Raw genomic sequence first — 15,895 nt, 5'->3', positions numbered from 1 at the left:
TAACAAAAGATTCAGGCAGTTGGTACAGAATATGCTCTAAATCCTTAACAGTAAAATGCGTGAGGATTAATATAAACGGAACACATGGTGATAGTTTTATGAGCTAAAGTAGTGCAGGGGTCACAACTCATGTCCCCCAACGCATGCACTGCCAGCTGAAGCCATTGTTCAAGCATGTGCATCAAGTGGCCATGGTTCAGGAGGGTTCAGCTGTGGCAGCACACTACCGCTGCAGTAACAAAAGACGACCAGGCAAGAATGGCGGGCGGCAATTAGCAGCCAAGGCGACGAGGTCATCGAGCCATGGTTGGGCTTTTGTTGTTGGGCTCAACCAAAAAGGCTTGTCGACGCCAACAAGCCACTGAAAATGAAGGCGGGACTGGGCAGAGTTCAAGTTCCAACATGCGCAGCGACTTTGACCGCCAGGGACTAAATGGTGGCTCCCAGCAGAGCTCTCATCGTTATCAAAGGCAGGAAAGAACAGTAGTGCAAATTCATGCGGACCAGCTGTCACTTGAAGCCAGGTGGTGTAATGTCTTAAAGGGGTCATGAACTAGTTTTCCAAGTAGTCATCAAATGACCTCAGTAACCCAGTCTATTGTCTCTCAAGAATCGATTCCTGCAAAAATGTCTCGAATCCGTCAAGAACAAGTGGAGTGGGGACATAAAGGGGTTTGGCATGCACTTTAAGTGCTTTCTCTCCCTGTCCACCGCTCCCTGTCTAGCATTTCAGTGCGCTGAAAGCTAGACAGGGAGCGGTGGCATAAGAAACACAATCGCTCTCTCATGCTGTGATTCCTGCGCGTGAGTCTGGCTCACTCCTATAATGTTAGCAGACTATGGAGTGCAGCGCCGGCACATGGTGGCACTTAATGGCCAGAATCGCATCTGATCCAAATGTTGCTCTTGATTTATGCCGGCTACAGGCCAATAGCATGCCGTTCGACGTCAAGCGGGCACCAGCAGCTCCGAAGTGATGTCGTCGGGCCTCTGTATGAAAAGAGGGCACCTGAGCAAATGGCAACTTCGTGCTCCACTTGTAAGCTCTCCTTGCCGCACACGATTGCAAGATTTGGCCGAGATGTTCACAGCAGTGTCTGCTATCCGCAGGACGTGTTTTCTCAGTAAGCCCGACGGGTGGTTCACGATCCCTTCAAATGGCCAGTAAACAACCCCGCGGTCCAAAGTTTGTGATGAAAAGATAGCTGCTCACTCGTATTGTGTGAACATGCTGCTGCAAGGAACTTTTAAATAAGTAGTGTAATAATGAAGTTACAGGGGATAAAACAACCATCTTGGCTGGTTTCGGTTTCCTGCTTGGCTCGCCACCCTTCTCTGCCACACAGAGAGGAAGCCATAGCCCATCGTTGCAACTACACCCATGCTGGCAATGTAACATCATATCGGCGATTACATCATTGGTGCACAGCCAACGACTGAACAAGACTTCCTTCACGTGTCGCTCGGGTCAGCTACTCGCAGGCAGCGCGTTGAGGAAGCACGGTCCGAGACACTGACATTGTAATACACTGTGCTGAGTGTGACTGCACCACAAACTTCCACCAGACGAGCATTGTGCACCGCTATCGAGATAACCGCGAGATATATGAAGCCTTTTCCACCCATGTTGCCGGTCATTCATGTATCAGCTCCCCATCATTCTAAAAAGACAGGCGTGCAAACACGGACACAAGAAAGAAGTCAGGACACCACAAACGCCGACTAACAACTGAACAGATGCACAACGGCGCAAAAGCATTTAAACGTATTTAACCAGAGATTATTAGAACATAAAAGATCACTAACCGGAGGCTCACCTTCTAATCTATCGTTACATTGTCGAGATTGTAAGTGCACGCCAAAATTCAATGAATGCGCAGTTTTGTACCGACATGGGAATGAAGAAACGCATCTGATGATTGAGGCATGGCATAACGAGAATAGTGGTAGCGCATGCGTGAGCCAACCGTCGATTAACTTGCATAAAGATGAAATCAAATGCCTTAACAGTTATCTTTCGCGTAGGCCCCCACGCGTGCCGGATTGATAGGTTCGCTATTGCATGGGCATGTGCAGATAAGTTTTCATGCCTTCTTTCTTTTCCGCTGTTGTGCATCTATTCAGTTGTTAGTCGGCATTTGTGGTGTCATGACTTCTTTCTTGTGTCCGTGTTTGCATGCCCTGTCTTTTTTAAATGAATACTTACCAACTAGCTCAGCTCTCTGTTATTCTAAGCTCCCCATAATCGCACTAACAGACAAAGAGATTATAAGTATCTCTGTAGTTCAGCGTTACGCGTTCTTTGACAAATCAGAGCATCTGCGCATGAGTTAGAAAAATTTTCTCCCTCTCCTCCTGTCATTCCCCTTTCCAGAATGAGTGTATATTTGTGGAGCAAAAATAAATGCACCTGTCGGCAGTCAGCACGGGTCCTATTTGGTCTTTCTTGTCTTCATTGTATTACGCTGTTTTCTACTGTGAGCAGGGAGGTTAACCAAGGGGAACTAAAATGAATTTTAAAAATTTTAATAAGAAATATTAAATTCATTAATAATAATTGCTGGAGTTTTACGTGCCAAAACCATATGATTATGAGGCATGCCGTAATGGAGGACTCCAGAAATATCAAACACCTCCATCAGAAGTGCGATCACCACGGGCGGGACTGAATCTGTGCCATTCGGGTCAGCAGCTGAGCACCACAACCACTGCACCACTGTGGCGGCTATGAGATATTAAAGAAATGCATGAAAATGTACTACATTTTCTAAGTAAACAACAGAACTGATCTGGCACAAAACAATCAAGGTTTTAACAACAGACACTTACCAGAAGAATGCTCTGTGCCATCTTCCACCACTGTAACAAAAAAAAAAAAGTAAAATGCATGCTTTCCATTTTTCCTTTTAACAGCGAAGATAAAACAGAAACATTGTGAGCACCTGATTTGAAGAAATAAAGGAGTGTGCATGCTGTGGACCTGCATGAACACTTGTCTCATTTAGGCTAAAATAAAATACATGTGTTCAGTGGCGCAAATGCAGAAAAATCACAAGGAGGGACACACATCTTGCCATGGCGGCCATTTCTTTGTTGTAAGTGTGGTTGCATTTTTATTTATATTAGAATTAAAATCATGCTTCAAAATAAAATTTAAGAAACGAGCATGGGGTCCCAGCTCGTGTAATTGCATTTTTCTATTTAGTCTTCTTTGAACTGGTCAAGCGGCTGTTGCATTTCAATAGTCTTAGCTGTACACTGAAAAATAAACAGCCATTAAAAAAAGTTGAAGGCACTATGCTCAACTGTTAAGCAATTCACATATATGATGTTTGAAAGATAACTCTCAAGGAAGGGACACTTGCAAGGGGTGTCCCTCCCAGCCGGAAATATTCCCAGCTGATCCAACTTGGGGATACTTACTTGTGAAATGTAGCATGTGGTGCAAGGCATATCAATGGTGCAATGGGTTTTCTAGCTACCTGCTCAGCCAAACAATATGCATTGAAAGTGATGCCTTAAAAATAAATAAAAAAAGGACTGATCCAATACAGGACCCCATTTCTCTTCTTTTATTTTTTCTTCTTTAGATGCATTTTCTGTAGACAAGAGTTAAGTCATACATACATTAACAAAGGTGAAAAAATCATGTTCTTTTCTTCTTTCTTCTTGGAAAGGATGGCTTTACAGCTGGTCTTCAGGTCAACGTTTGTTTCTTAAATGATACCTCCCTAAGCCCTAATGCAAATTTTGGCTTCCTTCCGACTTCATTCTTATGCAAATGGCTTAATTCGATATATAAAATATTTTACATATCAAACATATTTCAAGGGCATTTTACAACTGTTTGACATGCACAATAATTTGTTATACGTGGGTTTGATATATGCGGGTTCGACTGTACTAGTGCCTGCAACTGACATTTCCTCCGTGCAGCCTCCCATACAAGACCAGTGGATCTACATCATGTTTATGTGACAAGCCTGCCACATTTCTTCTCATTTTAACACGAACGTGTTTTATGCCGCCGTCCACCAAGATTTCACTGACGTATTTTCGTCACGAATATGACGTTGGTAAAATGGACACTAACGGATGAAAAAAAAAAAAAAAACTAGCAGGAAAAGTTCCGCCACCAGGAATCAAACCCACGACCTCTCGGTCCACAATGATAAGCGCCTGGCGCTCTATGGTCTATTCCACTGAAGAACATTCACAATGCTCCACGAATGCGTCTTATATATCTCTCACGCATTCTGTCTCGCACGGTGCTCTCTGTTAGCGGGGCGGGGCAGTGCCGCCGTCTCTAAGCGGTAAAGTGAAGTACTGTGTCATGACTAGAGGTCAGATGTCAATCAAGTGTCCACTGTTAGGGCTTGGGTGATCAATCCCCCCCCCCCCCCCCCCCCAAAACTCCCATTCTGCAGGTGTATGGGGTTGCAAGCACACATGCAAATGCACTCACAAACATACATTAAGTATGGCTGAACCGCCCTTCCCCCTCCCCCCCCAACAAAGAAATTTCTGGCTATGCTACTGCAGTGAACACCTTAAAAAGTAAATTACAAACCAAACGAAATCTGTGTGCACCATCACATTTTTCTTTCTTTTCTTGCTCTTCACTCTCCTTTCCGTTGACGACTCTCTGTGGTTTTACAATCGGCAACAGCTTAAGCCATGTCAGAGCGGTGGAAAATTCTCACCAGCGTGTCCCACTTCACTGCTGCTGGCCGTTGTTTCCGAGAGTTGGTTTAACTAGACGACTAGGTTGAACCAGATAGAGTTCCGAACAGTCAATGTTGTGCGGTGGCATGAATAACGGTCTCTTATAGGCATTTGTAAGCATTTAGGCACGAATGCCAAAAATAGGCATTAATAGGCACTATAAAAGCCCTTCTTAACCGCTATTCATGCTCATATATCAAAATGGCGCGATAGGAGCGCAAGGAACAAAATGGGCATTTGCCTGAAATCCGGTCTCTAGTCATGACATTAACAAGTGCCGACAGGGAGCAATTCGGCGACGATTCAGTTAAAGCGTCTCAATGTCAGCGAAGAACAATGGCCGCGCTAGCATCGAGGAGTCGCCCTAGACGCAGTTACGTTCTTTGCCTTCTCTTCGTGTTAGCATGTGACGGCTCATTGTCGGAGTAGTGCAGCTTCCACATGCACGAACGGTGTTTCTCTGCCACCTACTGCTTCGGGTGCGATAGCACCGACTAATAAAACTGCTGCAATAAGCACCGCAGAAAGGCAATGATGTTGACGGGCGAATGTCGTGCCTTGGTGAAGCGAGACAGACGGCAGCAAGACGTGGAACGCCTTCACGCGTTCATGGCTCAAGCCACGAACCTCTGCCTCCTGTGTTGCTGAAGCGCAGTGTGGCAGTGTCTGCATGAGCACAGGCCTAGATTACCCTACTACTGAGGACTGCACGCCTAGCCGTTTCTCTCCTCAATCTGACGAAGCTTTGAAGAAGTGCATATCGAGTACCAGTGTTTATTATGTGCTCGTTGATGCCATCTTTGCGCAGGATTCTTGATATGCTGTGTCAAGGTATATGTTAACAACTCCAGCTACCACAACAGTTAAATTATGATCATGGGCATTAGTCGTCACGATGGAGATGTGCCACTAGGTGTCAACATGGGTGCATCTGCGTCAAACGGTGCTATAGCTGCCGAACACCAATGGACATTGTACAAGCCCTCGTATATCAATACACAATGAACAATCAACTACTTCTGTAAAGACATGTTTCACTTTCGTGTTATGCCAATTCCTATGATGAGGGATCAGCCCTGTTTTTTTTGCAGCCCAGTGTGTGGTGCTTTCGAGCTGTTGACATGCGTATTTCTCACCTCCACTCAACCAAGCTCCCAACAGTCCAGTTAGCTGAGAGGAGAGCCACTATCAGCACAGACATTGTGCCTCCCTGCCTCAGCTAGTGTTCATAGGTGGCATGCCTTCTCTGTGTTCTCTCATGTGCTGGAGCCAGGTCAGCGCGTCATGTTCTGCGACAAACTAGAAATCCTTTTCTTCCCCTTTCCTATTTTGCTTTGCACCACATCTCTAGCAGTGGCATAGAGCACTTTTGCCAAGGACTGCAGTCAATGACACTTCAAACGTATAGTTTTATAGAAGTGTGGTCAGGTGGGCTCGTTGGTATGAATCCATCGCAAAAATGAGCAGCTGTTCCGTGTACGAATACAACTGATGAGCGAAGCTCCTTAGAAATGGGACGCAAACGACTATGTACGTTTTGAAACTGTTTATTGCGCTGCACTGCCGAACGCCTGCGCGTGCCTTGCCTTTTATTTTTTTTTGCCGGCACCGCATCTATATTCCAGGGAGCTTCGACGGTGACTGCGTGGTGCGAGCCTAAGGAGCTTCGCTCCTAATAAACAGCGCAAATACGAGACAAGGCACACATAAAGGAATGACAACACAGTTTTGTACTTTCTGCATATTTATTTCTGTCACTGATAATTAAGCTAACTAAATTAACAATTAAACAGAATAAAGCTGTATACCTCCGCGTCAGTCAGATGTAGCCTGCTTGAATGTCTTTTGTGCTGGCTTCCCTTTCTGGATCCTCAGCATTCGGACCGGGCAAAACGACAGCATGACAAGAGTGCGTGTCGCAAAAGTAACCCATCAAGTTCAGCCACGCTTGCTGCGCTATGAACTTGCTAGATTAGGCTAAAAGTGGAAATTTGGCAGGATACGCTCGCTCCAACCCACTGTGTATGGTATACTTTAGCAGGTTATGCATTTGCACTGTTTAGCTCGAGGACACGGGTTCTATTTCCACTAACAAGAGGTGCATTTCCACGGCAGCAAAATTCAGGAACACCCGTGTGTATTTTCCTGTGCACTCCAAGTGTTCGGCAGTCCTTGATTACGGCGTTCCCCATAATTACATCAAACTCATTCCAAGGAGACGCGGGCTTCACTCGGAGTCGGCTGTGAATATCCTAATTGGTTCCAATAAACCACAAAGTCGACTATTTGCTGCACTCCTGACTGCAGGAACACAGCGTGGGCTATAGGAGATTTCAGCCAGAAACAACAAAGCGGATCGGCAATGAACTTTTGCTGACTGCAAGGCACGATGTAACAAAAAAGTCACAGTCTTGCCGCAAGGGCGAAGCAATGAATGCGGTGGCAACAAATTGGAATGTCACACGGAGAACGGCAAGCAGCTCAAAATTTGCTGCGCACTCCTCAAGCCTAAAGGATGCACGAAAATGAAAAGAACACATACAGGGCGAGCGTGAACTAACAACTGTCACAGCTTGACACTTGCAGCGCAGTGCTCAAACACAAAACAGGACGCATGAAAAGAATGCATATGTATACACAGGATGAGCATGAACTAACTGTCAAAGTTGTTACTTCAACTAGCCCCTACTTTGGCTCTTCTAGCTAGCAGCTCACTTGTCGCAAATGCGGCTGCTGGAGCGAGCGAACTGACTTTTGTGCATTCTACAGCTTCAACGCAAGCTTTGCGGTGAAAGCACAAGATGTACAAACCTTCCCCCTCAAGAAATAAGCGTGCAAGCACGGGCGACCACACCTTGTATATCAAAGTACAAGTCGGAGGCGTACATCCTAACTCCAGTGAAACACTAGAGAGCTTTAGAATTGGGGAACCAAGGAATTTGCGAGCCGCCAGGGCGCATGCGCAGAACTCAAGCCACTCTTGGGCTCTTGCACTCACGTTTTCCCAAGACACAAATATCAAAAACTAGCATGGCCTGCATCTTGCATAATTTTAATTTCGTCACATGTGCGTCCCATGCGTTTTATCCAACCCTCAAACACTGCTGCTCCTCCGAACACAAGAGCAGCCTACCCAACGCAGCTACTAGCGGGGCGATGGCCTTTAAAGCACGCCCTTCGCGCCATCTTGCTGGCGATAATGAACCCGCTGAAGCACCTCCGATCTCTAGGTACTGCCAGTGGTAAATGGTGCATATAAATAGCTCGCCGTTAGTATGCTGGAGGATGTGTACTGCGTGGTGGAATTGTTTTAACGCAGCGTGCTACAAAGCAAGGCGTCGCTGGTTCGAATCCACAGTAGCATGCTTCGGAAAATTTTTCTTTTGAATTATTTTTATTTGTGGCTTTTATATATAATATATACATACATATGCATATACGGGACATGACGGCGACGGCAAAAACCAGCCGAGTGTCCATATAATTGCTATCGCAATAATAAGGTTGTTGAAGGGATAGCAGGGCACCACCAGAAATTTTTTTTTTTTTCTGGGGAGCACCCACAACAAGCGAGTTCTTTCAGGAGGCAGGGAGGTGGGGGACTTGTGCGTTGTGTTTTGACTATTTTCCCTCTAGCGGGAGGGGGGGCTGCTGCTCCTCGCCCCTGAGAGATAGATGTAATGGGAGACCAGAACCATGCACGAAGATAAATACCCTTTGCGGGAAGTGCCAAGTCGGATAAATAGAGGCAACTGGCAGTGGTAGAGCCCATTCATATTTCCTGTGCTCCGAAGGTTCACATCACTCAATCTGAGGATCGCTATGTCAGATTGGCGACTTCTTGGTATTCTTCACTGTCAATGTAGTATGCCATACAACAAGGTGCTCCTGTGGTTACCCTGCATCCGCCCCTGCTTCTATCGCGTGCACATTTAGACAACTTGAGGTCATGACCTAGGAACTGCGAGCTTGCTTGGCGTAATTTTCCGATTCATTTCTCTTGCTATCAATGATTGAACTTTCGGGAGAACTGCGCTCTGTGCTGGCGGCACGAGGTTTCCGTCTGTCCATTATATTCGGTCTTGCAGCAAACTTCACACATAAATTTGTATGCCTGTTTGTTCAAATCAAAATTAAAGTCCTCCTTAATTTTATATAGAAAGTGTGAGTGGTAAGCCTAGGCCGTGTTTGTGGTCACCCTGTGGCATGTGCCGGCACATTTTGCATCGAGATTTTCCTAATGGTCTGCATGCCCTCTGGCAATCGGATTTGCCTGTGTCTGCCCTAACTAGCGAGTCTTTTAAGTTTTTTCATTTCTTCAGTAAACCACCTCGGGCAAGGTTTCATAAATGGCAGACAGCATAGGAATGCACACGAGAGGGGCAGGAAGGCAGCCGCCTTGCTCAAATCTAAACCGGGGTTTGAATTCTGCCCCATACCTTTACTCATTCACACCTTTCACGCCATTTTTCAATGCGCAGGGTTATGGCTACACATGTTTCTTGACGATAATGGCGACCAAGGACCCCTGGGTTGGATTCAAAGAACTGTTTACTTCCCATCTTTACCCTGAAAAGCTGGGGACTAATGGCAGGCCTTTGTGAGAAGCACTTGATCTCTTCATTTTCATTTTTGCATCCATTGCAGAACATTTTTTTTTTCAGACTGGACCAATGGAGGGAAATGGGGGAGGGGGGGGGTGCAGTGGTCAAACTTGCTCCCTTGGCGCATACCCCAGCAGCCCCACTTACCAGCAGCCCTAACCACTGCAGTGAACCTTGCATAAACTTATTCCATGTTTTGATCGCCATTGTACACTACAATATGTTGTGTGTGCCACAACCATCAATGCACTGTACGGCTTCCAGACTGCACCTCCCCCCCCCCAACATTTTCTTGTGCGAGTTCATACTTGTCGAATGACATGCGCAAAGCCGAAGAAACGTAGCGCAATACTTGAAAAGAGAAACTATAGGAGGCACACACGAGGAGAAAGACATGCCCAAACCTTGCGGAAATGGGAATGCTACTCCACTGCTTTCAAGGCTTCAAAATACTCTTGACCACAGATTTGTACCCCAGGATATTGTTCCCCTTCAGCAGCTTCGTTCCAGCTGTCCAACTTCCTTTTACGCCGCGAAGGTAATGCTTTGGTGTAAAGGCTAACGGATTACAGCAACACATTTCCTCTATATAGGTAGCCACAAGTGGGCAAACAAGAATGAGAAGAATTTGTACTAGACCTTCCTCCCTAGCGCGTGTAGAGATGGGCCGTACCTTGAAGAAAAGATATAGGTTACGTACGTTTGTTTATAGAACATTTACACAGCAACAGCCTTACACATTTTTTTAACTTTACAAGTGAAAAGAAAGCAGGATATACGATGGCCTTCCTCACGATGACATTAGTCATGTGAATGCAGCATGCTGACCTCCCTGAATGGCCCATAAGTGCCGCAGCAGCTTTGGTGTGCACATATTGCTGAAAACACTGTCTTCAAAAAAGAGGAAGGAAGAAAGAAAAAAAAAAACCACAATGTTTCTGATTATGACGCTTAATGCCACTGCAAATTTCGTTCAAGGTTGCTGTGCCCCTTTCAACATTTTTTCTCTTTACTGTTTCCTGTATCACGGACGCTATTACAAAACAGCCAGTGCCCGTCATGACATATCGAGCCACAGCTTAGCAATAAGAACTGGTGAAGAAACAATGCATACAAGGACAGGTGCATTTCTTACACTGCGGTGAACTGCAACGGTTGCTACCAACTAACGCAACAAGACACAGTCCTCCTAAATTACGTACCTATACCTCACCTATACCTTTTGGGGTATATATACACCCGAAACTTTTCAATTTTGCATGTATATATGTGTATGTATAATATATATATATATATGTATGTGTATGGACACACACACACACACACGCACACACACACACACACACACACACACATATATATATGCTTGCTCTGTCATTGGCACATAATTCAAATCTCTTGAGAAAAGGAGGGGGCGCTTTCTCGGGTAGGGGCACTTGCTCAAGATTTTAAATTATATATATATATATATATATATATATATATATATATATATATATATATATATATATATATATGAGAAAGTGCCCCCTCCTTTTCTCAAGAGGTTTGAATTATGTGCCAATGACAGAGCAAGCACCCCACACCCACCCCTCCCGCCATTTTCACTGTTTCATTCACTGTTTTGGAAACAGTGAATAAAACAGTGAATGTTTTGGACACAGAGAATGCATGCGTACTGAGTAGAGCATTTCACAAGAAGCACGGGTGTGCATTTTTTATTCTTAGGGGCTCTTTCCACCACCATGTTGAATTTTGATCTCCGTGACCAAGCAAGGGCCCCCCTCCAAATCTTGTTGGATTATCTTTCACCGTTGGCCCCCCCCCCCCCCCGAAATTTTGATGGAAGGGGGGGGGGGGCGTTTTACCAAAAATAAATAATGAAAATAGGAGTTTTCCTCAAGTAGTCAAGGCCCCTCTCGCCCCCTCTTCCCGAAAAAAATTCCTGGCTACGGGCCTGGCCGACAGTGCCACGAGAACAAAACTTTCCGGAGCATTTGCAAATAATTCAAAAAGTGTGGACAGGAGCCCTGCTTTCACCATAATTATTTGCCTATGCTGACCAAGCTTCAGCTATTAGGTAGCTTTCACAAGGCAGCTAGCGTTTCAGCGACATAATTTTGCTCTCAATTCTTTCTCAAACGAAATAAAATCTTTGGTGCATAAATCGCTTGTGGCAGGATGTGTAACGAGACAGAGAGTAGTAGGAGTAAGTGGTTGTTTACATGAAAAGTATACAGATATAGAGAACAGGAAAAGGAGAGTTTATTTCATAATGACCGCTATCTAGCTCAAGTAGCTGACAACTGAATAGCGACCATCAGTGAACAAGGTAGGAGTAAACAGCAGCGACAGAGGGGGATTATTTACATATGCACACAGAAGGACGTAATGTCTCATGGTTCGCTTGTGATGTGACCTCTGTGATAGAGTGTCACCCAGTCCTACACTCTAGCACTGTATGTCACTGAAAGCAGCCGGCCTGTGAGGCAGGACTGTTTGAGCAAGTTGTCGTGCACAGAACGGACTGGCGCTGTCAGCCGACAGCCTGCATGTGTGGTTTTCAGCACAACTGTTCCTCCCGTGGTGCTTCAAAAGCACTGCACCGCAGGGGACAGAGATAAGTGTGCGAGGGGCATCAGAGAAGGAGAGAGAGAGGTGTTGTCGAAGGGGAGAAAAAAAAGAAAGCCACTCCTCAGCGCCTCATTTCCCCAAATTGTGACAGCAAACTTCTCGTCCCCCTCCTCATCCAGTGTAGCGCGTCAGCAAAACTGGGAGTTTCACCTCTCAGCCGTGGTCCTGACTGAGTGCCAGTCTTCTGGCGACTGAAATATAACTACTCGCAAGATGGCGACAGTGGAACCCCCCCTTAAAATTCAGAGTGAAATATAACTTATGCGCTTACACAAAAATTACGTGCTCACTGACAGAGTTTTTGATGCTTCAGACAAACCTTTGTTCTGTGAGAAAACGGCTAAGTTCTGGTTGGCTATGTTGGAGATGACAAAACGATGTTCTTTTGGTATAGATGACTTGTCAGCTGGGTCTTTCATGTTGACACATTCATCGCTTAGTGTGAACCGAATGTCTGATTTGCCATTTACTCCCCTGAAAATAGAACACAGAGTTAGTTATTAAAATATATGCATTTTAATATCATAAGTAGTACTACATCAAGAACATTCTAAAGAAATACTATGTGGATCCTACGCACTGTAGGAATCAGCTTAGGCAAAGCTTTCATTGGTGTTGCAGAGAATGCCGTTACTGTTTTGAGAACAAGTATAGAGCGCAAACCATGTTAAACACATTTTCACCAGGAAGCGCCTTGCTCAAGATAAACCCGAGCATGAGAATCCCACACGTGACTATGAAGGAATGGTGACAGTGGAATGACGATGACGTAATGACAACTATGAAATCACATGATGACTAAAGCACATTGGCAGGCTAGTTGGTTATCATCCACGATGACAATGGGTTGGCAGTAGGATTTCAGAATGATAGTGATGGTATGAAGATGACAATGTGGTGCCAATGCTTTAAATGACAAGACTTGGGCGGTGAACATTGTTTCACAGCAGCAGCTCGCTTTACACATTTTGCTGCATTGAGATGACCTTGTACTTCATCAGCAATAAACTGGAATCTCTGGTCACGTTATGCTGTCTCGCCTGGTGATGTAGATGCGAGCAATTCAACTTTGGACATTAAAGACTCAACAGTGCTGCCAGTGGTGCCGCACCTATCATGTGCCATTTAGTTCATCGCCCGGCTGGCAGAGTTTGAAGGTGTTCATCGCTGTCACCTATTGCAATGGTGGCGCGATGCATTGATGGCACAGCGTGTGAGCAGTAGCAGTGGCGATGAGGCAAAGGTTTGAATCCTCTCCACAGTCACTTTTCTTTTTTCCAGTTAGATGAAGATGACGTACATTGCATGCCATTTTTCTGCCACAGCTTTCTGATGGTGGCGGCATCACAAAATGAGCCCAGTAATGATCTTGAATGAAAAGTTATTCTGCAAATAGTAAAAATGACACATTAACGTTAATTAACAATCTGTTTTTCTTTTTTACTCTGGCAAATCAAATGTTTACTTAAAGGGCCAGTAAACAACCCCGATGTCCAAAAATTGTAATGAAAAGAAATATGCGCACTTTTGCTATGTGAACATGCTGCCGCAAGAATTTTGCGAGTACGTGCTATAATAAGGAAGTTACAGGGGTTAGAACATCCGTTTCAGCTGGTTTCAAATTTTCGCGCGGCCTCACCACCCTTCTCCGCCACATGGAGGAAAAGGCGTAGCCCGTCGTCGTGACTCCGCCCACTTCGGCAACGTGACACGACGTCAACAATTGACGTCATGGGCGAGCTCGATCAGTCGCAATGCACTTCCGCTTGCTGTGGCTCCTGGTTGTTTATTGTTTATATTGTCGCACGTGCTCCGTAACTTGACGGGCAGTTTTCGGCTCTTCACTATTTTTAAACCTTTGTGACAGTTCACAATGCAGCAGGAATGCATGCTTGCTTTGCGAGACATCGAAGGGGCGCGAGAGAAAAGCCTGGAGAACCCCGCTTGCCGCGCGAGCAAGCGCGACCCGTCCGAGCTACCGGAGATTCCCCTCTCCCCGCTCGATTTGCAGCCGGCAACTGAACAACGCTTCGCCGAAGTGCGTGCAGGTGCTATGCAGTGCGAGGAATATACGCGCGACAACTGCGTGGCCGAAACCGCATCACCGCTGGGCCAAAAAACAAGGCGCAGTTTCGTAGCGGTGGGTGGGAACAGGAACTGACGTTAACTTGACAATTGTTTGTTGAGACCTGGTTTAGACCAATCGACAAGCTCAGTGCTACGTCAACTCGGCGATCGCCGAGTTGACGTCACTGCGCGTACGAGGAGGACTGGTCAGGCGTAGGAAAGAAGCGCGGGAATTGTTTTTCGAAATGAAGGGTCTGCGTGGCGCGCAGCGCTGTAATATTCGGAAAACGTGATCGCCGCGGTCTACTGTACGGATTAGCGAGCTTGTTTGGCGGGTGTAAAAAAAAAAGTCGCAGCCTGTTTACGGGCCCTTTAAAGGAGCACTGACATCAGATTTACGAATGTCAAGATTTTTGCATCCACAAGTAGTTATCGACCCCCCAGTAGCGATCCGCAACCCAAAATGCCACTGAGGTACGAATAACTATCTGTTTTATTGATTTAGATCACCGGTATCTTAGCACGATTCAAAATGACCGGCAAGCCCGCCATTTTTTAGTGCCGGCAGCGCCACCTCCATACCGCCCCCCCAGCTGACCACTTGTCTACAGAAAGGAGTGACGTGAGGCTCAGCTGCTCAGCTAACATTTCGTCTGCTAGGCGCACACGTTCAGTCATGCCTTGTCACCAGCATCGCCGTCAAAAATGTCGACTAGTGTTGAAGACGACATTCTGGAACTTGGAATCGCCGCGATTCGCGACGTCGCGAATCATTTTCACTTCGACGCTTTGCAAAACAGCGATTCAAAAATGGACGCCGTTCCAAGCAGCAATGAGGTGCCCGAGGACGCACGCTTGGGCTATGCTCGCTGGTGCGTCTCAATTAGCTATATTAGAGAATTCTAGCGTGCACGGCATTCCCATATACGCAAAGGGGTCTATACGTTTCTACAGTAGAAATTCGGTGCTTGCAAAGTTCCTCTTTGCGCCGCCAGATGGGCCCACCTATCCAGCCTCTCACGGTTACGGCTGCAGTAACCCAGTATCACGCTAGCACAACGAAGCCTACGGACGAACTAAAATTCACTATTAACGCTACCTGTGTGTTACTTGTTAGCGATGATATTTATCTATACTCTACTGCACTTTGGTAGCTTGTCATCGTGTCAGCGTGTACCTCACGTGTAATGAAACGACACACTCATTCCGCTTTTTCTGCGCTTCCAACAACACAATTCCCCGACGTGCTGACTGACAAACACATGTCGAATCATGCTCTTTCCTTTCGCCTGTCTTTTCTTGGTGGTTTGCGTCTTGTAATTTCACGAAATCGTTCAAAGCGACGCGACCTAGATTAGGCGTGAAGAGAGAGAGCGTTTACAGGCATCGGCACCACGATGAAAACACTAGAATAGTCGACGTCATTGCTACTAGTGCATCGTCACTCAGGATGGTATGCGCCACACCGAACACGTCGCAGTAGTGTCAATGTCGCAGGATGATGGAAGTCCCTTTGAGCTTTCGTACACTCTTTGCCCTCGAAATAAAATAACTTCCAGGTGACGGACGCCATTCAAACTTGATCAAAAATACTTATGCATACCGAACAATCGAATGAAGGACACATCTCGAGCTTGAAATTTTATGTCAGTGCCCCTTTAAGTTGATTATAGCACAAAGCGCTGCCTGATGTGGTGTTGCAGAACTCTGCTCACTATCTGGGGGATTTGAAGCACCTGCATTTTCCGATCCTATGCGGCCTGACGGGATTGTATGAACGAGGTTGAGGCGAGTAATTATGCTGGCTCACTAGACATGACAAATTCAACCGTCCCCAAGACAGAAGTCAACGTTCGGAGAAGTAT

The 15,895-nt window shown here is 45.9% G+C and overlaps 1 protein-coding gene across 1 annotated transcript in view; it reads right to left on the bottom strand.

The window, feature by feature from the left end:
* The window catches only part of LOC119388245 (general transcription factor IIF subunit 2), a 33,077-nt gene that overhangs the window by 16,522 nt on the left and 660 nt on the right, over positions 1-15,895 (bottom strand). Inside the window, exons 3-4 of the mRNA XM_037655916.2 lie at positions 12,283-12,437; positions 2,830-2,859 (exon numbers count right to left, since the gene is read on the bottom strand). Of these exons, the coding sequence (XP_037511844.1) occupies positions 2,830-2,859; positions 12,283-12,437 (185 nt within the window). The remainder of the gene's footprint in view (positions 1-2,829; positions 2,860-12,282; positions 12,438-15,895) is intronic.

The sequence above is a fragment of the Rhipicephalus sanguineus genome, chromosome 3 (assembly GCF_013339695.2).
Source record: "Rhipicephalus sanguineus isolate Rsan-2018 chromosome 3, BIME_Rsan_1.4, whole genome shotgun sequence".
Lineage (NCBI taxonomy): Eukaryota > Metazoa > Arthropoda > Arachnida > Ixodida > Ixodidae > Rhipicephalus > Rhipicephalus sanguineus.
Note: the sequence above shows the minus strand (reverse complement) of the source record. Positions and strands in the feature narration are given on the sequence as shown.